Source organism: Phalangium opilio, unplaced genomic scaffold (genome assembly GCF_054372755.1).
Source record: "Phalangium opilio isolate 3A_F unplaced genomic scaffold, DU_Popi_V2 ptg000209l_1, whole genome shotgun sequence".
Classification (NCBI taxonomy): Eukaryota; Metazoa; Arthropoda; class Arachnida; order Opiliones; family Phalangiidae; genus Phalangium; species Phalangium opilio.
Genome location: NW_028324217.1, coordinates 21,596,015 through 21,622,894, shown reverse-complemented (window position 1 = coordinate 21,622,894; position 26,880 = coordinate 21,596,015). Strand labels below are relative to the sequence as shown.

The following is a 26,880-nucleotide window of genomic DNA, read 5'->3' as shown; positions in this document are numbered from 1 at the left end:
CTCACTGACGATACTAGTCTATGGACTACACTTGCTTTTGCAGTTCATCTTCCTATTTAGTCTGTATTAAGCCTTTGACAGCGCCTCACCAGGCGCCGCTTTACCTCGAATCTATGACCTTCGTCACTTCATGACAGCTCCAGTTTGTAACCAGTGACAAACTTATGGAACATATCTTATGAACTTATGGTATTAATAATGCCTTAGTCTTAGGGTAAGTTAGGTTTGGTACGGTTAGGCTCAATGGGGAGTCAGGTTTCCGTCTTCTAATCTTGGCTTTATTTATGTATCTATTAATTTGAATTTATAACAAAATTTTATTTCAAAGAATGTACTTATTTGAACAGATGCCTATTGTACTACCTTGATTACATGACAACCTGTGTTACATTTTTTCCGAGAATTTAGCCGATGGAAAGCTTGTGACGTCAATGATTCCGTTATATAAAAATCATAAATTTCATATTAGTTTTAAATTCGCAGTTATAACATTGAATATTACAATGAAATATTATTGCTTAGTGTTTTTATTATTGCACCTAATTGCGGCAGAATTTGACCCGAATAAGGTTTTGGAGGAAACTAATGAAAAGCTTAAGAAACTGCAAGAAGATTGGCAAGTGAAACAAGATCAATGGCAGAAAAAGTGGGCTGATGTGCACGTCAAAGGTCAGGGCTTCGATTATAAAAAGATGGAAGAAGAATTCAAAACTCTTTGTGATGGAAATCAGAAAATGATCAAAGATGTCATTGATAGTTATCAAGCGCAATTGCAAGCGCAAGGATAAGCTTCAGACTTGTTCTTAAAGAATTAATTTTAAAATAAACAATATAAAAATTGATGTTTACTATATTCATATGGGTTTTCTTAAGGGAACAGAAATCCGCTTCAACCACAGTTAAACCTAAAGTAATGTCCTCCCGAGGGGCTAATCACTCTCAATCTCTCTGTACACCAATTAAGAATTAAGCGTGGTCATTTTAGCGCTGTCAAGGGCAGCGCTTTTAAAGATTACGTGTAATCCGTTTAGTACAGTCAAAGCTGGTAGATAAGAGGTAAGATATGGAGTGGAAATGATTATGGGCGAGCTGCGCCACTAAAAGTGTCCCAGTGTACCTCGCTTCGGAATAGGCGATTGCTAAGTGCCAAGGTCGGTCAAAATCGTGCAGGCTAAGTGCTGCCGTGTAGCGCCATAACGTTATAGGTATGAGTGTTTCCACTCAGTCCAGAAATAATTTAGAAGGGGAGTGGAAAGGGTGGTTTGGAATGTAGCGCAACGTCGTCTACTAAACGTTATCTAGGCAGGTCGACTTCCGGTATGATGCGTTTGTAACAGAGAGATTTTAGAACATGTGACCGGAAACTCGCCTACCCCAAAAAGATCAACGCGACATCTTGGGCGTCATCACGTTTAATAGAGTCAAAGGGCCTTCCACTCCTCTTCTAAATTCTCTCTGCTCAGTCTTTGTGTCCAAAGGAACACTGATTGAGCTGAGTGACTGGCCCCTCGTGTCTTCAACAACATAAATTTCTCGACACATCAATATTTGTTAAGTCAACGATTTTGAATGCTGAAATCAAGTGCATTCCTTAACGATCGATGGCATAACACCACGTGATTAGGTCTTTACGGTCTTTATCAATAAGCTACAAACGTGAACACACGTTGTTCGTTTCTCAACTGGAATTTTAGCCTGGTTCTTGTTGACACTGAAATTCCACCCCACCCCTCCCCCGAATAGTTTACCCTAACATCGGCGGCGAATAGTTTAGAGTTTACCCTAACATCGGCGAATAGTTTAGAGTTTACCCTAACATCGGCGAATAGTTTAGAGTTTACCCTAACATCATCGGCGAATAGTTTAGAGCTTACCCTAACATCGGCGAATAGTTTAGAGTTTACCCTAAAATCGGCGGCGAATAGTTAACATTTAGAAGCTCCTATATTTCAAAATACCCCACCTCGTTGGTCGCCGAGTATTTCTTAAAATATTCCTAGGCACTTGCTGGTAGTTGTATCTATTTTAATGAATTAACTTTTCATTTGCACAACATATTACTATTTTCAAAAGTAAGATTTTGTCTTAAATCTAGAAAACACTCAATTAACAAAAATTGTATTTTCAAAAAGTGTATATACATGTATGTACGTATATATTTTTAAATTGTTGGGAAAGAAAGAAAGGAAAAAAAGCCAAATGTAACTATATCCCTTTAACTATGAAAAGTAACATTAAAAAATAAAACTCAGTTCAATTCAAATTAGTTCTGAAAATGGCGACACAGTTTGTTTTGGCCCATTCATTAGAGAAGAGGATGAACTAAGGTTTTTGTCCAACACATTTAAAATGTATATCCATCTATTCATACATGTGTCTTCTACGTTTATGTTCTGTCATATTACTCTTCTGCGTGCTTGCATAGTCACACTGATCACATTTGAAGGGTTTTTCACCACTGTGAATGCGTTGATGTGCGATCAAACTAATCTTCTGTGTACATTTATAGTCACACCGAGCACATTTGAAGGGTTTTTCACCGCTGTGAATGCGTTGATGTACTGTCAAACCGCACTTCCACGTACTTGCAAAGTCACACTGATCACATTTAAAAGGTTTTTCACCACTGTGAATGCGTTGATGAATGTTCAGAGAACTCTTCAGCGTGAATCCATAGTCACACTGATCACATTTGAACGGTTTGTCACCGCTATGAATGCGTTGATGTTTGATCAAATCAAACTTATACTTGCATGAATAGTCACACTGATCACATTTAAAAGGTTTTTCACCACTGTGAATGCGTTGATGAATGTTCAGAGAACTCTTCTGCGTGCTTGCATAGTCACACTGATCACATTTGAACGGTTTGTCACCGCTATGAATGCGTTGATGTTTGATCAAATCAAACTTATGCTTGCATGAATAGTCACACTGATCACATTTGAAGCGTTTTCGTTCTTTAATCTTTCTAATGCGACGTTTTAGGCCCTTTTTATAATCAGTTGAATATTTGAACCCTGTGGTACGTTTCTTCTTGACTTTCCCTACAGAAAATATAAAAACCACAAACATCATTTATAATTTAGTATCAAAATACAATAACATTCAAGCGAACTTCATAAAAAAGGTAGTGCGTACGAAAACGCGGTGTTACAGAGAAACAAGTTGGGAAAACCAAAGTATTACCTCTCCGAGCCGAGACGAATTTACTTTCTAATCTAAACACAGGTCCACCAGCCAGTGAGAAAAACCGGAAATACGTAGTTTAAATTGGCGGGATATTGCGAAGGTCATTTGTAAAGGTTTAATCGTTTAACATTTCCCTGTGTATCCTCATAATTCTAATGAGGACCTAATATCTATCACTTAAGTGTGTATTTAACTTTCGGCTCACTCTGAACAGTTAAAACCTCTTGTAAGAGGACACGAATCAAGGTCAATTCTGGTTTAAATCTAGGGTATCTTATTTCATAGCCCCAAAAGCTTCAACACTTATAGAGAGCCGAAGTATTAAAACCCATATTAAGTAGTGTTGTTAAAAGTTGTGTTTACACTATATATAAATGTAGTAAAGCTGAATTAAAAAGTAAACACCAAGTTTGAAATGTTAATATAAAAGATGTTCTTGGAATATTGAGATGAAACAGAGCTTTATAGCTACGCAACTACTAAAAGAATCGTTATGCCGAAAATTATTTAAAATATTTCCATTTAATATTCTGCAAAAAGGATATGTTATCGTTTTGTAAGAGATCTTATCATCCTACTCGCTTATTATTAACTTTGATAAGCGTGTAGTGTTTCGATTCGGATGCAATCTTCATTATTCGTTCTATATAAACTCTCACTTGTGTCATTACATAGAAAGAAGTTTAATTATAATTTTACGTTAATTATAGTTAGGTCGGTTTAAGAAACTTAATTCCTAAAATAATTTTAAACATAGCTATCTTTAACGTTATACCTCTAGGGAACACCTATATCAGAACTTTTGTAAATTTAGGGTATATAAGGCGATTGATTCACATTAAGTGGAAAGAAAATGCGCAATTGCGTGAACTTTTGGTGGCGATCCCACCTTAGGGAGGCTAGACGTTTCTCGTAACCCTAGCCGCTCGCCGCGTACATCTTAAGCCTAACGACGATGATGGAGTAGAAGCCAATGTTACAGATTGGTGTCTATGTGGTATAGACGAAAGACCAGTAGATGGTGGTGTTAGAAGCCAATGTTGCAGATTGGTGTCTATGTGGTATAGACGGAAGACCAGGAGATGGTGGTTGTTAGAAGCCAATAAGGATAGATTGGTGTGTACGTGGGATACACGAAAGACTAGGGCATGGTGTTGTTGTTAGAAGCCAATAAATACAGAGGGTGTTGAGTGAAAGAATCGGCGGTTAGTCAGCAGATGAAGGCGTAACGACTAGTCAATGATTGGCGTTAAATAAGATAGATAAAGTTTTTCGGAATTTCTGTGTACTGCGAACGCGGTCCGGAAATTGCGAACACGTTTGCTCCGACTTGCCGATGAGTGAACGATCATATCAACAAAAAGGGGATGAAGATCATCTTAAATGGGGAAAAAACCTTGGCTCGAAACCAGAAAGGTTGTACTTTTAACTTTGATTTGCTCTCGAATTAATTTTCATTAAATCGTTTTAAGGTGGTTCATTAGAACTTACTGAATGATGAAACTAATGTTGAAGAATGTAGGACTGGTTTAATTAAAATATAGGAGGTTCATAATTGTTATGAATCATTAAAGAACAGGATAAGAACAGATGATTAGCGAAATTCTGGGTACATTTTGTGTAAGCCCGCCCTTGGAGGCTAGACGTTCCTCGTTAAATCTAACGATGGCAATGAAGTAGAAACTAATCTCAAAGATACGGAATAGATGTACACCAGAAGCCAATGCAACAGATTCGGTTTATGTGGAATGTACGAGAGACTAGGCAGATGAAGGAATAGTTTGGATTGGTACTCAAGAAGAAAAGTTGACATAGTGAAATACAATTTTCCCCGATTATTGGAAAACGCGAACACGTTTACTTCCATATGCTACCTGCGAACGAGCTCTATTGTAACACAAGTTGGGAAAACCAAAATATTACCTCTCCGTGTCAAGAGGTCTACTACTACAAACGTATTTACCTAGATATGGAATTATTTCACTTTTTTGAAGTAAAAATTTACGAAATATTGAAGCAGTATTCCAAACATAGCGAATGTACAGTAAAGCAGACGACATTTTACATCCAATAAGGATAAATCTTGGACACATGGAAATCAGTCAATGGGGAAAAGAACAGGAAATGAAGTCTATGCTTCAGCTGTTTACCCTATATTCTGAAAGCTACATTCACAACTGGTTTGAGGTGTAAACACTATCGTCTCGTCTTACCGCAACAATATTCTTAGTTTGCCAACATGAATGTTAACGTTAAATAACACCAAAGCTAAATTGTAGCTAGACGCACTAATAGTCAATGCGCACCATAAAGAGAATAATAAGTCTGTAGTTACTAGCCGTTTACCATTGTCCCTTTTACTAACCTTATTATTATTATTTAAGAGTGTATTTAACTTTCGGCTCACTCTGAACCGTTGATGTCTGTTCATTCCAGACACGAAAATCAAAGCCAAAAGTTTACTTCACCTCAGGCCTCAATTATTTACTCTTTGTTTCACTAAGCCTATTGCGGATAATACTTGTTGTACGCGCCTGAGTTCAGGTCTTAGTTTTCTTCATGAAATTACTAAACCAAGGATTATTCTATATACAGATGTAGTATAGCTTACGCAATATATAAACAGCCATTTCAAATAACAATATTAAAATAAATCTTTGGTATATCAAAATGAAACAGAGCTTTAAAGCTACAAAAGTACTAAATGCATCATAATTACGAAAAATACTTCCACATATTCACTTTATATTATGAAAAAAGGGAATATTAAGGTTCTGTATGATTTCTTAACACATCAACACAAGGCTAACTGCTAACGCGACGCACTAGTGTAACAATGGACGGACACACACAGACAAAAACATAGACTGCTTTTTAAATCTTTCCGTATTAATTTTGAGTTGAGAAACAAGATTATCTTTAATATTTAAATAAATATAATTATTTTTAATTATTTTAATCTTCAATTATTAACATTAATAATAGTTAAATCGTTTAAAATAAAGTTATACCTATTATCTTCTCAAACGTTTCTAATATTGACGTTTAAAGTGAAGGGTACCCCTCTTGCCCGCTTTCTTCAAATTTTGGGGTATATATACGATTCGTTTCCATTATAATAGTAAGGAAAAAGCGCAATTGCGAAAACCTTTGGTGGCGATCCCACCTTAGGGAGGCTAGACGTTTCTCGTAACCCTAGCTGATCGCCGCGTATATCCTAAAACCAAACGATGATAATGGAGTAGAAGCCAATGATACAGATTGGTGTCTATGTGGAATAGACGGAAGACCATTGGATGGTGGTGTTAGAAGCCAATGACACAGATTGGTGTCAATGTGGAATAGACGGAAGACCAGTGGATGGTGGTGTTAGAAGCCAATGATACAGATTGGTGTCTATATGGAATAGACGGAAGACCAGTGGATGGAGGTGTTAGAAGCCAGTGTAAGTGCTGACTGGTGTCAATGTGGGATTGACAAAGAATAGAAAATGGTGGTGGTGGAAGCCAGAAAAGTACCAGACTGGTGTTCTTATGGGATGGACGAAGACCAAACATGGTGGTGTAAGAACTCAACTATAGAGTAGCCAACGGAAAGAAATACAATTTTCCAAATTTCTGTGAACTGTCAATGCGGTCCGGAAATTGGGAACACGTTTGCTCCGATACGCAAACTGCGAACGCGGTCACGTGGGTGTAACAACGGACAGACAGACAGACAGACACACACACACACAGACAGACAGACAGACAGACAGACAGACACGGCCGTTACAGAACCTCTCCTGGACTACGTCACACGGAGAGGTAAAAAGACAGACAGGCACAGAAACGTCCCAGACAGTAACTCTCAATATGTCACTCGGAGTTGTAATAAGCAGCGTTGATTAAGTATGTTTACCAAGGAAAAAAGTTATAGCCACCCATAGTAGCACCATAAGTGCACTTTTGGTAGCACTGATCATATTTGAAGCGTTTTTCACCGCCATGAATGCGTTTATGCGCGATTAAATGACACTTGCGCCTGAATCTATATTCGCGCTGATCACATTTCAAGCATTTTTCTTCGTTACTCTTTCAAATATGACGTTGTACACCCCCTTTTATAATCAGTTTAATATTTGAACCCGGTTGTACGTTTCTCCTTGACTTTCCCCACAGAAAATGTATAAAATATAAAAAACGGCGTATATCATCGAACGGTCGTATTTTAAACTTTTCTTTGCTCTCAAAATATTTAACGGGTTTTCAGGGAATCAAATGCCAGGTGACGCTGCATGGTGACAAGTTACCTATTTAATTCGTCATCGCACCCACTCTCTATTGTCAAAGTATTTTGGTCGAAATAAGTACCAGCGATGATAAGAAAAGAGTGAAGACCCTTGGGAAAGTCTCATTATTCAAGAGGCTGAAAGGTCGTTAAGTGCTACAATTCAAATATACGTTATGTATAATCTTAAAAATAACATAAAAAGCGTGAACGTTTTGCCCAACACATTTAAATATGTTACACGTAGGATATAAATAAATTTTTTTTGGCTGTGTAGCCTTCAAAATTAGACTTAATACCGAGAAGGCGGAAATAGTTGCTTAGAAATATGATATCTCAACACTATAAAAGTATAAAATGACTTACGTGCAATTCCCGAACGAGGCGATGAGGTTTTACCATGTGGAATCTTTGGAGCGACATCTTCAAATGTCTCCGAGTTGGAAACCAAACTATTATTTTCAACTTCAATCGGAACTTTGGGTATATCAATTTCCATAGAAGTCAATTCTGATAGTTCATTTGGGCTGCTAAGTTCTTGTTTAGGAACATACACTGGCACACTCAATGAGCTCGGATCTACAAACAGTTCCATAGCTTGATGTTGTCTATTATCAGTTTTCTTTGCGTCTGTCAAGGCGATTCTGCATTGGTTATCATCAAGATCGTTTTCCACGTCTAATTCTAGTGAATCGCTTTCGACATTTGCGTCGAGAGAAAGATGCAATTGTTTTTTGGCTTCAACATTGAATTCAGGAACACGAAATTTTTGCGATCGAGTTGTGTCTCCCTCTGTCGAGAAACTTTGCGATTTACGATAAGAATCATTAATGTTAATACTGTTTTCAAGAGGTTCTCGTGGCGAATCGCTTTCCGTCGTTGTGTCAGGAGGCATTACAATTTTGTTTTCGATCTGAAGGTTAGGTGAAGGCGCACTTTGAGGCAAACTGTCACTGTAGTTCAATTTAGGGAGCCACGGATTCGGATTTCGCGTTATAAGCCCCATATTTTCACTTTTTTCCAAGGTAAATTTATTTTTGGTGTTTGTATTGCCAACCTCGGAAACACGTGATTCTTGACTAATATTTTCTTTACACAGAATGCCTTGGACATTGTGCCTCGCAATAGGAAGGGATAAAACCTGGACATTATTTCCCAAATCATTTTCAACGGGTTCAGTTTTCACGTATTCATCATTATCTAATTGAAGTATTCCACTTTTCTCCTATTTTTAAAACAATTTACAATAAGGCTCATTCTTAAAATAATTCATTTTTCCATCGACTATGAAAGTGAAGGATCTTGCATACCACCAGGTCTTTGATTCTCTTTTCCAAGTCTTTAATGACCCTATTGAGTCTTTTAATTTCGTCTATTTGATTATTTATCATTAATGTTGTTTTCACTCTCTCTTTTTCCAAGTTTGAAATTAAGACATTACACTAAAAAAAAATGAGATTCCATCACAAAACAACCTTCAGACTTTCTTTGGCTGATCGTATTTTGAAGGGGCAAGCGAGAAAAAGGGGAAACCAATGACACAGAAGAAGGGGGATAAGTCTCTTGGTTAATAACAACGGATGCGTTCCCAAACCCCTTAGATTAGAGTCAATCGTGATTGGTGTTTTCACCAATAACCATAATTATTCACCGACCCATAGAGTTTGGTCCTGACTGTTAAGTTGTTGGCGGACCGTTGAATTTTGTTTTTAAAAAGTCACTCGACCCCCTCATTCGTCACCCCCGAGAGTCCGAGTCCCCCTCCCCCCGCCGCGTTTGCTAGAAGGTAAGACCACTTTACAGAACCTTTAATTAAGAGGACAGATTTGACAATTTAATCCTGTGCATGTAAAATTGGCTATGATCCCAAAAGGGTCTCATATTTTTGCGCTTAATTTCACACTACTAAAAAAAGCTCCCCTTTGCTTTGAAAAATACCTCGACTTCCAGTGTCCTGACTCGATCATCCCTTGCTTTCACTACATGGATAAGATCATCTTTGCTTAAGTGATCGTAGATACAATTTTCCTCATCTTTCATTTCCTAAAAACAAAGTTTCAATAACTTAACTCAGTTTGCCTAAAACAAGGAATATTGCAATAATTGCGCAAATACCTCTTTAATCGCCACTCTTTGAAGATTTACCAAACTCATTTCGGAATTTTGTAAAGAGAGTTGGTGAAATTGTAAATCTTGCCTAAAATAAAATAATTTTTCAAAATGAAGGTAAATTAAAAACGAACAAATAAGAAGAAAGGTTTCCCCATACATTGTAGCCTTCGCTATAAAAAGCTAAGAAAAACATGGCAAAGCTTAACTAGTTCAAAAAATTGTTTTAATTAACGCTGCAATTTTGTTCAAGAGCTATCTCAGAAACCTTAGTGTGACGTCACCCACGCTATTTGCCCATAAAATCTAAGAAGTACCAAACATGGCCGCCCACTGTCAAAGTCAATCTGTATTCGTGTGACGTTTTACCTAGGTACTGACGTCACAACTAAGATAGCACTATTCCTCAAGCCCATTTTATGAATACAGCAAAACGTTTCATTCCTTGTTAAGACTTAAAGACGCCGTCTTTGATACTTTTTTAGTACGATAGTAGTAAAAATAGTAGTTTTCTGCCTTGCCTCGGACACAGAGCAAAATAAAAAAAAAATACCGATGATGGATAGATACTCATGAGGCATAATAGAGACTTGGCAATTCGGGCTTAACCCCGCCCCAGCGCCATTATGGTTTTTTTTCTTACAGAATGAAAGCTATATAAGCCCCTCCTCCTAGTGGAAGATAGCGTGACGTTGCATGACGTAGTACTGCCAAGTCCCTATTCAGATATGCAATATTCCACTACGAGGGTATAGATCCTAAATCTCACATGCAGAACTAAATCTCACTATAGCGAGGACATCTTACAAAGTTACACGAGTGGCTAAATGTGCGCCTCTTAGTCTTTTGGGGGTAAAATGAAACTAAATTAACACTATTGTTCAAAAGGCGGCAATAAACAAGCTAATTAGCAATAATTTGAAAAAAGTAGCAATATTTAGGGGTTAAAACATATCCACTTTAGTAATATATTGGAAAATGAGGGAATTTATTCTATAGGTTAAGGTTTAGATCCGTTACATGCCTTGTTGACATCCAAGTTGCATTATATTCATCACTTACCAACTTAAACGTTCGACCATAACACGACATTCTTTAACAAAATCCATCACTCTTTGTCCAGTCTTCCTGTTAAGATAACATACGAAACATTTTAATAATAATAAAAATGTGGCCATAAACAAAGACTTAGCGTGACTAATATACATAGTCACTTACCAGTCAGGTAAGGGGCAGGGCTGATATGAAGTTAGGTGACTTTAGGAACACCTTTAAGAGAAATACTATCTAAAGCTAAATTTGTTTTTGCTCAACTTTTACTGAATTACCCCAAATTCTAAAATAGTGGGAATCCTCCTATGCGTCGTCTGCTAAAACATTTTAACGACTTTCGGCTTTGGCTTTACGGGGTCAAATAGTGAGCTTCGGCAGAAAATTGTGGGGTAAAATTTAAAAATGCGAAAACTCCCAATAAACGTCGCAATTAAATTAGGTTACTTAAATCCGTTTCAGAAACTAATAAAGCTAACTAAACTACCCTCTTGCCTACAACTTAAATTTAGTTACAAAAAACCTGAAATTAACCTAAAAAAGGCATTTTTTAAGTGGGAACACGAAACTGCATAAACCTATTAATTTATGAAAAGGTGCGAAATTCGAACAGTAAATATAAAGTAAAAATAAAATGAACTATACTAAACATTGCAATTAAAGAAAATTATTAATTTAAACTTGTTTTATACTCTAAATGAACACTATTTAGCACGCTTCAAGATATATCAAATGAATTAACGTGAAATTAGACCAAAAATATAAATTTTTTGGATAAAAATTCTAATAACTACTTAATTAAGATTAAAAAGACGAGCCGTTGTTCGTCCAACCTCATTTTTACTATTATACGTTTAAATTAACCTAAATAATCATTAAAATACACTAACAGTAGTGAAATCATGGTATCGGTGTAGGCAGTTTTTCAAAACTTGCACAACGTCTGTGCAACTTATTTGGAATTTTCAAAACGAATAAACAACAAAAACGGAGGGTAAAATTTGGTGTCAATGGGCGCAATAATTGGTGTAGTTTTGGTTTAAAATTGCAATTGAACAGAAATTTAGAAATAGAAATGAGGATCTTTCAAAGTGAAAATGAAAGGTAAAGGTGATTTAAGTACCAAAATAAAGTCCTTATCGATACTTTCCCAAAAAAATAAGTTGACTTACAGTCAGAATACAATTTTAAAGTGACCAACATTAACCCCAAGAGGTTAGTCAATTGGTTCTCTCTATAGTAGAACAAATTATTAAATATGGCTTGAAAAAGAGTTCATAATTAAACGTAAAGGCAAATTATTTCCAAGGGCCTCGAAAATATGCCTTCATGTTGATTCTTCAAAAATTTCAACATCGAAGAATAAAGCTCTGGGCAAATAGACTAAAGGGTGTACTGACGTCATAAGAACATTCAGAAATATTTCAAATTACATATTACACCTCGTTCTTTTAGAATACGGTTCGCATCTCCGTTCAAGTTCACTATACATGAGTTCCTAACTTCCAATTTATTCTCTTTAATATTATGCTACATAGGCTGCGTTCAGTAACGCTCAACGGAGGCTCCGTTGAATGCGCATTCGCCACTGAACGATTTTCGGAACTTCCGGTTTGACGTCACGATTGTAAGCGAAGAGGCATCGAAGTCATCGGCTGTAAGAGCCGATTACTTCGTTGAGCAACGCATTTGTGACGTAGCAGCAATGGAGGAAACGTATCTCCCTGAACGATTTCGAGATGTTAATTTGATGGATAATTTAGGAACTATTTATAAAATCGGTGTAGCAGCGACTGAATGCGAATGAATAGTGTCTGTTAATTATTTTATGAAATTTTTTCGATTATATCTATGAAGCTTAAAAAGTTATTGGGGTTTTAAAGCTTAAGCCTTGGCTAAGTTACGGGTCAGAGTTTGCTCTTATTTCGGCTAGCAGCCTCAGGTCCTCGCATATCCATTTCCATGAACTGTAAGCATACGATACAACGAAAAGTTTGCAAAAAACCGTTCAGTAGCCTAATACGTCACATGACATCACGTTGATCAACGGAGCTCAACGCGTTTGGTCTCCGTTGAGCGTTACTGAACGCACCCATAATTCCTTTCACGTTATCCACACCGGCGTTGACCACGAATTTCAAAAACGACAGGAAGAATTCAACCTTAAAATCCAATCGGAAGTTGACCAACTTAAAGCGGAAGTTGCTAAAATATCTGCCCAACAGTCTGAAAACAATCAAATACGGGAGAAATTCAAAGGCGAGCTAGATGAATTGCGGAAGCAAGTCGCGGATGATCATGAAAAGTTGCAGAAAGACTTGGGTGCCGTATGGCAAAAAGAAATGGATGAATTTCATAAGAAATTAGAAGAGTATTTGAACAAGTACAAGCTAACCAATCCGGGAACTGATGCTGCAACCAAGGACAATAAGGAACAGATTGGAATAGTGCTGTACTAAGTTCAGCTAGCTAATTGGACCAAGTCATCTTGCGACTTATTGCCACTTATCTAACGCCTTTACAATGCATAGAGGGGTGGTGGCTGGCCCCATGCCACAGCTAACCGACAGCGCCCTATACTAACTATTACCGTTAACCTCTGCAAGTTTTGATGGAAAGGAGAAACCGAGTTAGACCGCGGAGGAAAACTCCTTTTAACAAGCGGGGAGAGAACTTGCAAACTCTACGCAGAAGGATTTGTTCCCGGATTTTCACCCGGTGCCACAGTCCGGGATCGAACCCGGGATCCTCTTGCTGCGAGGCGAAAGCGCTAACCGCTACGCCACCCCACCTTCGGGGTATTGGTGGCCTTAGAGTCAAAGGAGATTCACATTCACCATGACCATGGAAAGACTGATGACATTCACGTGCACCATGTTCATCATCATGGCGATACATCCATCAGCCAATCAAAAAACAACACGTTTTCAAGTGCCACTGATTGGGAAGGTGCGAAACGCGAACTCGAACAAGACTTACGCATGCAGAAAGAAAACTTCAACATGAACATGGACAAACTACGGCGGCAGCAAGAAGATGCGACGAGGACACAGCGTCACAATTTGGAGCAGGAGATGCGCCGTATGCAACAAGAAAGGGAGGCCAAGATGAGGGAAGGTCAAAGGTTAAGAGCTGACATGGAACGAGTCCAACAAAAGCAGATGGAGGCCGCGCAAGGGGACCAAGAGAATTTGAAACGTAACATGGAACATCAAATCAGGGAAGGTCAGGAGGAGGCAAGGAGACAAATGGAAATGATGCAACGTCAACAAGAGAAAGTTCAGAGGGAGTTGGAGAAGAGGAAAATGGAGATAGAAGCCCAGTAACAAAATAATCAGGGATAAGTTAGGCTTAGGGATAAGACTGCAACCTGACCCCCCCCTATAGTATTAACATAAGATTATAAGATGTTCCATAAGTTTGACACTACCTAATAATGCTAGAGATTTACTGAGAGCTAGTTCGAGAACGACAAGCGAGAATAGAGTAGTGTCAGTACTACGTATGCAAACGTCATACCCTTCTATCTCTTAGCCAAGCATCATCCCTCTACTAGGCGCAAACAGAATCCCCTGAGGGAGGGATACAAGGTCTACCCCCTCACTGACGATACTAGTCTATGGACTACACTTGCTTTTGCAGTTCATCTTCCTATTTAGTCTGTATTAAGCCTTTGACAGCGCCTCACCAGGCGCCGCTTTACCTCGAATCTATGACCTTCGTCACTTCATGACAGCTCCAGTTTGTAACCAGTGACAAACTTATGGAACATATCTTATGAACTTATGGTATTAATAATGCCTTAGTCTTAGGGTAAGTTAGGTTTGGTACGGTTAGGCTCAATGGGGAGTCAGGTTTCCGTCTTCTAATCTTGGCTTTATTTATGTATCTATTAATTTGAATTTATAACAAAATTTTATTTCAAAGAATGTACTTATTTGAACAGATGCCTATTGTACTACCTTGATTACATGACAACCTGTGTTACATTTTTTCCGAGAATTTAGCCGATGGAAAGCTTGTGACGTCAATGATTCCGTTATATAAAAATCATAAATTTCATATTAGTTTTAAATTCGCAGTTATAACATTGAATATTACAATGAAATATTATTGCTTAGTGTTTTATTATTGCACCTAATTGCGGCAGAATTTGACCCGAATAAGGTTTTGGAGGAAACTAATGAAAAGCTTAAGAAACTGCAAGAAGATTGGCAAGTGAAACAAGATCAATGGCAGAAAAAGTGGGCTGATGTGCACGTCAAAGGTCAGGGCTTCGATTATAAAAAGATGGAAGAAGAATTCAAAACTCTTTGTGATGGAAATCAGAAAATGATCAAAGATGTCATTGATAGTTATCAAGCGCAATTGCAAGCGCAAGGATAAGCTTCAGACTTGTTCTTAAAGAATTAATTTTAAAATAAACAATATAAAAATTGATGTTTACTATATTCATATGGGTTTTCTTAAGGGAACAGAAATCCGCTTCAACCACAGTTAAACCTAAAGTAATGTCCTCCCGAGGGGCTAATCACTCTCAATCTCTCTGTACACCAATTAAGAATTAAGCGTGGTCATTTTAGCGCTGTCAAGGGCAGCGCTTTTAAAGATTACGTGTAATCCGTTTAGTACAGTCAAAGCTGGTAGATAAGAGGTAAGATATGGAGTGGAAATGATTATGGGCGAGCTGCGCCACTAAAAGTGTCCCAGTGTACCTCGCTTCGGAATAGGCGATTGCTAAGTGCCAAGGTCGGTCAAAATCGTGCAGGCTAAGTGCTGCCGTGTAGCGCCATAACGTTATAGGTATGAGTGTTTCCACTCAGTCCAGAAATAATTTAGAAGGGGAGTGGAAAGGGTGGTTTGGAATGTAGCGCAACGTCGTCTACTAAACGTTATCTAGGCAGGTCGACTTCCGGTATGATGCGTTTGTAACAGAGAGATTTTAGAACATGTGACCGGAAACTCGCCTACCCCAAAAAGATCAACGCGACATCTTGGGCGTCATCACGTTTAATAGAGTCAAAGGGCCTTCCACTCCTCTTCTAAATTCTCTCTGCTCAGTCTTTGTGTCCAAAGGAACACTGATTGAGCTGAGTGACTGGCCCCTCGTGTCTTCAACAACATAAATTTCTCGACACATCAATATTTGTTAAGTCAACGATTTTGAATGCTGAAATCAAGTGCATTCCTTAACGATCGATGGCATAACACCACGTGATTAGGTCTTTACGGTCTTTATCAATAAGCTACAAACGTGAACACACGTTGTTCGTTTCTCAACTGGAATTTTAGCCTGGTTCTTGTTGACACTGAAATTCCACCCCACCCCTCCCCCGAATAGTTTACCCTAACATCGGCGGCGAATAGTTTAGAGTTTACCCTAACATCGGCGAATAGTTTAGAGTTTACCCTAACATCGGCGAATAGTTTAGAGTTTACCCTAACATCATCGGCGAATAGTTTAGAGCTTACCCTAACATCGGCGAATAGTTTAGAGTTTACCCTAAAATCGGCGGCGAATAGTTAACATTTAGAAGCTCCTATATTTCAAAATACCCCACCTCGTTGGTCGCCGAGTATTTCTTAAAATATTCCTAGGCACTTGCTGGTAGTTGTATCTATTTTAATGAATTAACTTTTCATTTGCACAACATATTACTATTTTCAAAAGTAAGATTTTGTCTTAAATCTAGAAAACACTCAATTAACAAAAATTGTATTTTCAAAAAGTGTATATACATGTATGTACGTATATATTTTTAAATTGTTGGGAAAGAAAGAAAGGAAAAAAAAGCCAAATGTAACTATATCCCTTTAACTATGAAAAGTAACATTAAAAAATAAAACTCAGTTCAATTCAAATTAGTTCTGAAAATGGCGACACAGTTTGTTTTGGCCCATTCATTAGAGAAGAGGATGAACTAAGGTTTTTGTCCAACACATTTAAAATGTATATCCATCTATTCATACATGTGTCTTCTACGTTTATGTTCTGTCATATTACTCTTCTGCGTGCTTGCATAGTCACACTGATCACATTTGAAGGGTTTTTCACCACTGTGAATGCGTTGATGTGCGATCAAACTAATCTTCTGTGTACATTTATAGTCACACCGAGCACATTTGAAGGGTTTTTCACCGCTGTGAATGCGTTGATGTACTGTCAAACCGCACTTCCACGTACTTGCAAAGTCACACTGATCACATTTAAAAGGTTTTTCACCACTGTGAATGCGTTGATGAATGTTCAGAGAACTCTTCAGCGTGAATCCATAGTCACACTGATCACATTTGAACGGTTTGTCACCGCTATGAATGCGTTGATGTTTGATCAAATCAAACTTATACTTGCATGAATAGTCACACTGATCACATTTAAATGGTTTTTCACCACTGTGAATGCGTTGATGAATGTTCAGAGAACTCTTCTGCGTGCTTGCATAGTCACACTGATCACATTTGAACGGTTTGTCACCGCTATGAATGCGTTGATGTTTGATCAAATCAAACTTATGCTTGCATGAATAGTCACACTGATCACATTTGAAGCGTTTTCGTTCTTTAATCTTTCTAATGCGACGTTTTAGGCCCTTTTTATAATCAGTTGAATATTTGAACCCTGTGGTACGTTTCTTCTTGACTTTCCCTACAGAAAATATAAAAACCACAAACATCATTTATAATTTAGTATCAAAATACAATAACATTCAAGCGAACTTCATAAAAAAGGTAGTGCGTACGAAAACGCGGTGTTACAGAGAAACAAGTTGGGAAAACCAAAGTATTACCTCTCCGAGCCGAGACGAATTTACTTTCTAATCTAAACACAGGTCCACCAGCCAGTGAGAAAAACCGGAAATACGTAGTTTAAATTGGCGGGATATTGCGAAGGTCATTTGTAAAGGTTTAATCGTTTAACATTTCCCTGTGTATCCTCATAATTCTAATGAGGACCTAATATCTATCACTTAAGTGTGTATTTAACTTTCGGCTCACTCTGAACAGTTAAAACCTCTTGTAAGAGGACACGAATCAAGGTCAATTCTGGTTTAAATCTAGGGTATCTTATTTCATAGCCCCAAAAGCTTCAACACTTATAGAGAGCCGAAGTATTAAAACCCATATTAAGTAGTGTTGTTAAAAGTTGTGTTTACACTATATATAAATGTAGTAAAGCTGAATTAAAAAGTAAACACCAAGTTTGAAATGTTAATATAAAAGATGTTCTTGGAATATTGAGATGAAACAGAGCTTTATAGCTACGCAACTACTAAAAGAATCGTTATGCCGAAAATTATTTAAAATATTTCCATTTAATATTCTGCAAAAAGGATATGTTATCGTTTTGTAAGAGATCTTATCATCCTACTCGCTTATTATTAACTTTGATAAGCGTGTAGTGTTTCGATTCGGATGCAATCTTCATTATTCGTTCTATATAAACTCTCACTTGTGTCATTACATAGAAAGAAGTTTAATTATAATTTTACGTTAATTATAGTTAGGTCGGTTTAAGAAACTTAATTCCTAAAATAATTTTAAACATAGCTATCTTTAACGTTATACCTCTAGGGAACACCTATATCAGAACTTTTGTAAATTTAGGGTATATAAGGCGATTGATTCACATTAAGTGGAAAGAAAATGCGCAATTGCGTGAACCTTTGGTGGCGATCCCACTTTAGGGAGGCTAGACGTTTCTCGTAACCCTAGCCGCTCGCCGCGTACATCTTAAGCCTAACGACGATGATGGAGTAGAAGCCAATGTTACAGATTGGTGTCTATGTGGTATAGACGAAAGACCAGTAGATGGTGGTGTTAGAAGCCAATGTTGCAGATTGGTGTCTATGTGGTATAGACGGAAGCCCAGGAGATGGTGGTTGTTAGAAGCCAATAAGGATAGATTGGTGTGTACGTGGGATACACGAAAGACTAGGGCATGGTGTTGTTGTTAGAAGCCAATAAATACAGAGGGTGTTGAGTGAAAGAATCGGCGGTTAGTCAGCAGATGAAGGCGTAACGACTAGTCAATGATTGGCGTTAAATAAGATAGATAAAGTTTTTCGGAATTTCTGTGTACTGCGAACGCGGTCCGGAAATTGCGAACACGTTTGCTCCGACTTGCCAACTGCGAACGCGGTGACAGAAACACACACAGACACACACACACACAGACAGACAGACAGACAGACACACACTCAGACACGTCCAGTGTAAAACCTCTCCGTGACGTCATCGTCACTCGGAGAGGTAAAAAGGTGTGTTGATCAAAGACGTTAGCCGATGAGTGAACGATCATATCAACAAAAAGGGGATGAAGATCATCTTAAATGGGGAAAAAACCTTGGCTCGAAACCAGAAAGGTTGTACTTTTAACTTTGATTTGCTCTCGAATTAATTTTCATTAAATCGTTTTAAGGTGGTTCATTAGAACTTACTGAATGATGAAACTAATGTTGAAGAATGTAGGACTGGTTTAATTAAAATATAGGAGGTTCATAATTGTTATGAATCATTAAAGAACAGGATAAGAACAGATGCGCAAGTCCCGCAACGTGGAGTTTAGACAGTTCAAGTAATCTTACCCCTAACGATAATAATGGAGGTGCAGGCAATCATAATTGAAGATGATTAGCGAAATTCTGGGTACATTTTGTGTAAGCCCGCCCTTGGAGGCTAGACGTTCCTCGTTAAATCTAACGATGGCAATGAAGTAGAAACTAATCTCAAAGATACGGAATAGATGTACACCAGAAGCCAATGCAACAGATTCGGTTTATGTGGAATGTACGAGAGACTAGGCAGATGAAGGAATAGTTTGGATTGGTACTCAAGAAGAAAAGTTGACATAGTGAAATACAATTTTCCCCGATTATTGGAAAACGCGAACACGTTTACTTCCATATGCTACCTGCGAACGAGCTCTATTGTAACACAAGTTGGGAAAACCAAAATATTACCTCTCCGTGTCAAGAGGTCTACTACTACAAACGTATTTACCTAGATATGGAATTATTTCACTTTTTTGAAGTAAAAATTTACGAAATATTGAAGCAGTATTCCAAACATAGCGAATGTACAGTAAAGCAGACGACATTTTACATCCAATAAGGATAAATCTTGGACACATGGAAATCAGTCAATGGGGAAAAGAACAGGAAATGAAGTCTATGCTTCAGCTGTTTACCCTATATTCTGAAAGCTACATTCACAACTGGTTTGCAGTGTAAACACTATCGTCTCGTCTTACCGCAACAATATTCTTAGTTTGCCAACATGAATGTTAACGTTAAATAACACCAAAGCTAAATTGTAGCTAGACGCACTAATAGTCAATGCGCACCATAAAGAGAATTAATAAAAACTGTCTTTGTACACAAAGACGCGAAAAAGTAAGAGATAAGTGTAGAAAATTAATTGTTTGAAGTAACAGATATTCAAATTTTCATCTTTGAAGACGTGATTATAAAACATCAATTATTAGAAAAAATTTCTTATCTTAGTTTTTTCACCAAAATTCCTTAAGTAAAATATTTTATCCTTAAACATGTGCATCATTTTAGAAATAGAAAACGTACGCATTTTATTTTATTTTTAAAATTTAGAGTTAGTTTGAGTATTCGGGCCTAAAAGGAGAATAAAATGGACAGAAAATCGTTGATAGCAGACAAAATAAAATAAGCATGAAAACTTAACAAAACGTGTTCGTTAATTTTAAAGTTTTCGAGGTTTCAAAAATTGACGTGTTATATATCTCTCCAAAGATCATGATCAAGCTACAGATCCTTTTGACTCTAATAACTACATCACAGTCAAAGGGCGAATGTAATTTTCGGATCGAAATATTTTCAATTTTAAAATAAATGCTTCTAGCTCTATTTTTCAGATATCCGAGTATTTGAACTTCCTCGAAGCAAATGTTTCTAGAAAATAAACAGTAGTATCAAGGTAATTTCTCTGAAATTTTTGTGAAAAAAACTAAGATAAGAAATTTTTTCTAATAAGTGATGTTTTATAATCACGTCTTCAAAGATGAAAATTTGAATATCTGTTACTTCAAACAATTAATTTTCTACACTTATCTCTTACTTTTTCGCGTCTTTGTGTACAAAGACAGTTTTTATTAATATCTGTCACTTCAGTCTTAATATGAATTAAAACTGTTTAGAAACTATTATTTTAAAACTTGTACTGAAAAGCAGGCGCTCTATTTAAGTCTTGTGGTGTTGCGCATTTATTAGTTACCGCGTTTGAACTAACAAGGCCCTAACCATCTATTATAGAAGTATTAATCTTGATTGCTTCAACGCCCAGTCTAACTCAAATTGCCTTCCCGTCGTTTTCACGTGCAAAGCACAGTGGATGCAATAATTCTTAGACTTAGGCTAAAAAAAATAAACAATATATACACCTGTGCACAAACATATTCCATAGACCTGTGCTGGGTGACCACATTTCCTAAATTTTATAATTTTTCCAATTTTCGGATGTCTTCCTATATTAGTTCTCATAATTTCGATAATATTCCTATATTTTCCTATTTTTTGAAATTGTAGATATTTTGTGCGCTCTCGCTTTTGGTTTTGTTATATATCACTCAAAACAGAAATTTGACAGAAAATAATGGCGATTTCCACTAGCTACTAGCAATCAGATACCGTGGATTTACAATACAGGCTAACGCTTCTGTGATTCAGATATTCCGATCGTGTTTTAAGTTTAAGTTTAGTATTCCATGAGGTATGTAGCTAAAGCTATGGAAGCCTCTAAAAATACTTGTCACGGAAGTCTGTGATGTTTTAAGGTTATAGCATATGTTTCTAAGATTACGTTCCATAAGTTTGACACTTCCTATATTTCGAAATACTAGAGACTTAATGAGAGCTAGTTCGAGAACGACGCGAGAATTGACTACTCGCGATTTTCTACTACATCTTCCTATTAAGTCTGTACTAAGCCTTTGACACGGCCTCATCAGGCGTCGCTTTACGAGAATCTATGACGTTTCATTTACGTCACTTCGAGACAAGCTCTCAGTAACCAGTGACAAATTTATGTAACATATCTTACGAACTTATGATTATAATTAAACCAAAGTTCCTTTGTAAATCTTGTCTTATTACTTTCAAAGCATTTGCAACCTATGTATTTTGCTATTTTTTCAAGAGTAGTTCTGTCTTTTCCTGTTTTTTTTAAATATTCATCTATATCTATATAAATCAAAGTCCTGACTGACTGATAATCATCGCCCAGCCCAAACCGCTGGCCCCAGAACGCTGAAAATTTGGAGGAACGTTACTCCTAAGTAGTAGGCGCGTACTAAGAAAGATTTTTCCAATCCGCCGCCATCTTAATAAATGGCGCCCAGAAATGTAACAAATCTTCTCTTTGTAAGAAAGGCCGCGCGTTTCAACCGAATTCACAAATATTTAGTACACTGGATTCCTTTAACCTATAGACGGGCTGAATGGTCTTTCAGGATCGATTTGTTGCCATCATTTTAAATGGCGACCAGATATTTAAAAACCCTTCTTTATAGAATGTCTGCGTGAAGAATCGGGGTATTTTTGCCCCTTAGCTTTGGCTTGTTTCTTCTCTATTCTGGTTCTTGGGAGAGCTGGGGATTGAATATTACGGCGGACTGAAACACCGCAATATTTTGTGATAATCTAAAGAGTTAACTGCTGTTGCTTAAGTTAAGTTTCGTTGGCGAAATAATTTAGTTAGTTTTCTTGAACTCTGTTTTTATTTTCTTTGCTCCGCTTTTGCAGGAGAATGACCAGTTAGGTCCTAGCGAGAGTACAGTTTTTGGTATTCTGATTTTATAAAAGGTAAAAACTCTCTCCCTCGCCCGCTCACCTCTTAGCCTTTTGTTAATCCTTTTATTTGCTTTTACAAGGTGGCCTTTTGGGGGTACTTTTCCTCTCTTTTTTTGGGGGTTTTTCCATTTAAGAAGTAGAGGTGAGCTGGCAAGAGGGACCGTTTCTTTTTGAAACTTTTACAGAAAAAAAAAGATTGTTTACATTGATACAGGTTTTGAAGAAAACATGGAAAGTTTTAGCTTTTATACAATGAAATAGAAAAGATTCTTTTTAAGTTTACAAGATTACTTTAAATTTTAGAAGAGAAATTATTTTAGTTAATTTTAATTTATTTAATTTTACATCATGAAGCTTAATTAGTTAATGACGCTTAGATATTTTACATGCGGTGTTGTGTTTTCTAAACCTCAAAATTAATAGTAGAATGTCAGGGTTTAAATTTGGGCCTGGTGATAAACATTGGTTTAAGGAGGGTTCTCCTTTTTCGTGAGAAGACCCATCAAGAACTACACGTAGCTTGGTAGTAAGCGCGTCCTCTCTAATGACCCCTTGGTGTGGAAGGTAGAACATTCCTGGTTTGTCAATGTTTTGTTCATTGGGAGGGACCTTTTCGGCTATACCCGTGTCTAATTGCTCTTCAATAACTTTTTTATAAGCCTGGTAGTAGGACTGGTCTTTACCAAATTTTCTATTTAAAGCCTGAGCTCTTTTTATGGCTACCGACTTGTTATCTGGAAGGGCTTCTTTAGGGGTTTTCCAGGGTAGTTTTACTACATATCTTTCCCCATCAAATGCAATGTCCTCGAAAAAGCTAGAGACTGTTGCGTCATCAGTGGTTTCTTCTAATTCTTTGCTATTTATGCCAATGGTTTCGAGATCGAAAAATTTAGTTAAAGTTTCATCTACTCTTTTTTGTGTGGCATTTAGAAACATTACGGATCCTGATTTTATTTTTTCCTTAGCTTCACCTGAGGGACCATGTAGCGCCCACCCTAATATGGTTTCCACACAAACCACGCGTTTGCTGAACCTTTCGGTTTTCCCACTAGCTATTTCCCAGTAGATATCGCCTCCTATTAATATGTCGGCTTCCGTGCTTTCGTTTAGGGGATCGGTTGGGTCATCTGACATTTGTAAACCCATTCTATCCATAAATTTTTCAATCTCCTTGCAACCCATGCTAACAACTTGGTTGCATACGAAAGGCGATTCAACGGCGATAAATTCTATGCTCTTTTCGGGGAAGGCTCTATTTTCTAACCTAACTTTGACCTTTTTGCAAGTTACGGTTTCAGGTTCCCTTGAAGCGTATTTGAAAATGTCGAGGGTTGTTTCCCCAACTATTGGTAATTTTAATGAGCGTGACAGGTCTTCCCTAATTACGCTAATCTGACTCCCCCATCTAAGACACACCTTACTTTTAGTTTATTGTTAGGGTTAGAGGGGCTTTTTGCGATAGCTAAGGCAGTTTGAAGTTGTACTGTGTTTTCCTTGTTATCGGTAGGAGTTATGGCAGTTACTACACTCTGTCTCTCATCTTCCACGGTATCTCTTACTAGATGCGATTCGTTTTTATCGCACACAGCAAAATTGTGGCCTTTGAGGCATTTTTTACATTTCCTAAATTTTGTGCGACACCTGTCGGAGGAATGACCAAATCGGAGACAAATGTAGCATCTACCGCTCTCCCTTACGTTATCTCTCTTTTCTTCTAAGGTAAACTTATTGCAATTAATCGACTTATGATCCTCGGTTGCGCAAAATATGCAATATATGTTTTCTGGATATCTATTATTGCTAGGTTTTTGTTTAACACTAGTTGCTAGGCTAGCTACGGAAGGGGTATGCCTTTTTTCCATTTTTGGTCTTGATTTTTCTTGGGCATAAGTACTAATTTTTGACTGGGATTCGTTTTCTTTTCTCCCCCCATACCTTCCGGAAGTTGAACCTAGGATATCTGCCATTTCTCGGCACTCAATTTGCTCTCTAAGGAACGCAAGTAGTTCATCCGCGTCCCAACTATCTAAATAGGTAGCGGCGTTTGGTTTTGACTTTCTTTTTAAGAGAAATTCTGTTCTAATGTCTGCGGGCAAGCATTTTAATAAGGCTGGACATAAAAAGGCGGCCTTTTCAGAAGGATCGAAACCCATAGACCTTAAACTTCGTACACTAATTTCGCAAGTAGTCAATAAATGACGTAGCGCAGGGACATTTTTTGAATTAGTGACCGGCTGAATTTCTTGGAGCTGACTAATATGGTAATGAATAGCTAACTCGGTTCGCGCGAATCTTTTATGTAATTGGTCTATTGCTTCATCGTATGCCGCTTCAGTTTGTTCAAAATTTTTAATTTCTTCAAGAGCTTCCCCTTCTAGGTAAGAGGTTAAGTAAATAAGTTTGTCTACCTTATCAATCCTGGAGCTATCGTGTATGGTGACCTTGAAACGTCCCCAAAATTGGTTCCACTTGGCGAAGTCGCCGTCGAATTTGGTTATGGTGAGCGGCGGAAGTTTAATTTCCACCTTTTCTTGCTGAGAGTTCACACTGTTTTGTACTAATTGTCCGTTAAGTCCGCACGTGGAGCCGTAGATTGAAGTTGTGGACGATGGTGGGGTTCCACCCATCTTCTTTATCATCCTGGTTAACTTTAGTTTGATGGCCATGATGTCTTCTTTGTAGGTGAAAGCCTCGTCCTCATCTTTTTCCAGCTCCACTTCGTTGTCGATCAACGGTTTGACCAAATTCTCGGCGTTGGTTAGGTCCTCTTCTCGTTGAAGTAGGATAGCTAGACCATCCTCCAGGTCGTCGATATCAGGAACAGTTGCTGATTTAAGTAGATTTTTGAGTTCGTTTACTTTTTTCGTTGCAGCGGAACGCGCACTTTTTCTTGTCGCTTTGGCGAGTTTTAGATCCTTTGTATTCTTGGCCGGATTGGTATTTCCTTGGGTCGCTTGACCATTTGTTTGTCCATTTTGGCCGGCTTGAACATTGGATACTTAATTGTGAACGTTGGATACAAGCGATCCGGTTCCGTTTGCGTTTGCGTCCGCCATTATTTCGCGAAAGTTCAGTTTTCACTTTAAATTAATCCAAAAGTCCCGCGGTCGAGGCACCATGAAGAATCGGGGTATTTTTGCCCCTTAGCTTTGGCTTGTTTCTTCTCTATTCTGGTTCTTGGGAGAGCTGGGGATTGAATATTACGGCGGACTGAAACACCGCAATATTTTGTGATAATCTAAAGAGTTAACTGCTGTGGCTTAAAGGAATACTGAACTGATTTAAAAACTATCTCAAATCTAAAGAAAACCTTACTTTTTTGATAGTTTAAACTCTTCTGATTCCAAAAATACGCTTAATAAATATTTAAATATGAGGGAAAACACAGAAAAACACTTCGAAAACTTGAAATTTGGGGGGCAAAAGCAAATTTGCGGAGAAGATATTTGGCGGGTTTTTCTCCTCGCTACGTCACTCACGGCATCTCGCGGAAAAGCCAAGCGCGCGCGCCCGAGACTCCCGAGTCTACTAATGCCGCGCGAGTCTGAATAAATTAGGCTTAACGCGGCGCTGAGACACTAACAGGCGTCACGTGAGCGACATCAAGAGAGAAAATTTCTCCTTGCTACGTCATCAAAAGAAACAAAATTTAGCTAAGCCTTTTCCAAACACAAAACTTTGATTGCAATTTTATAAATTTCTACGAAACCAAATACAAAAGTAAACATATCATAATTAACTAGATTTTTCAAGGATTTTTTTCGTATTTTAAGTTTGTGGATGACGAAAATTATGTCGCTAACACTTTAAGTTAAGTTTTGTTGGCGAAATAATTTAGTTAGTTTTCTTGAACTCTGTTTTTATTTTCTTTGCTCCGCTTTTGCAGGAGAATGACCAGTTAGGTCCTAGCGAGAGTACAGTTTTTGGTATTCTGATTTTATAAAAGGTAAAAACTCTCTCCCTCGCCCGCTCACCTCTTAGCCTTTTGTTAATCCTTTTATTTGCTTTTACAAGGTGGCCTTTTGGGTACTTTTCCTCTCTTTTTTGGGGGTTTTTCTATTTAAGAAGTAGAGGTGAGCTGGCAAGAGAGACCGTTTTTTTTGAAACTTTTACAGAAAAAAAAAGATTGTTTACATTGATACAGGTTTTGAAGAAAACATGGAAAGTTTTAGCTTTTATACAATGAAATAGAAAAGATTCTTTTTAAGTTTACGAGATTACTTTAAATTTTAGAAGAGAAATTATTTTAGTTAATTTTAATTTATTTAATTTTACATCATGAAGCTTAATTAGTTAATGACGCTTAGATATTTTACACTGCGTGTAAAGTAATAAAAATGTCCCGACGAGCTGATGGGCGACGCCGAGTGCCTTCGCTCCTAGGATGCTACAAAAATATTAGTCGAATCAGTATAATGTACCCATACTTGATGGAAGTTCT

The 26,880-nt window shown here is 37.5% G+C and overlaps 1 protein-coding gene across 1 annotated transcript; it reads right to left on the bottom strand.

Moving 5' to 3' along the window:
• Positions 1-2,102: 2,102 nt before the first annotated feature.
• LOC149621251 (uncharacterized) lies at positions 2,103-10,856 on the bottom strand. Its single transcript, XM_089855260.1, has 7 exons — positions 10,789-10,856; positions 10,633-10,698; positions 9,577-9,658; positions 9,400-9,504; positions 8,772-8,903; positions 7,828-8,686; positions 2,103-3,047 (listed from the first exon to the last, which is right to left on the bottom strand). Exons 2-7 carry the CDS (start codon positions 10,677-10,679, stop codon positions 2,362-2,364), a joined length of 1,911 nt encoding a protein of 636 aa, XP_089711386.1. The 5' UTR covers positions 10,680-10,698; positions 10,789-10,856; the 3' UTR covers positions 2,103-2,361.
• Between the last annotated feature and the right edge of the window lie 16,024 nt (positions 10,857-26,880).

What these genes read in the sequence shown, in the direction of transcription:
- LOC149621251 (XM_089855260.1), bottom strand. Translation starts at nt 10,679, where the DNA reads ATGGATTTTGTTAAAGAATGTCGTGTTATGGTCGAACGTTTAAGTTG. An exon ending in AAAGAGTGGCGATTAAAGAG is followed by an intron (nt 9,505 to 9,576) that starts GTATTTGCGCAA and finishes CTTTGTTTTTAG; the next exon opens with GAAATGAAAGATGAGGAAAA. An exon ending in GCCTCGTTCGGGAATTGCAC is followed by an intron (nt 3,048 to 7,827) that starts GTAAGTCATTTT and finishes TATTTTCTGTAG; the next exon opens with GGAAAGTCAAGAAGAAACGT.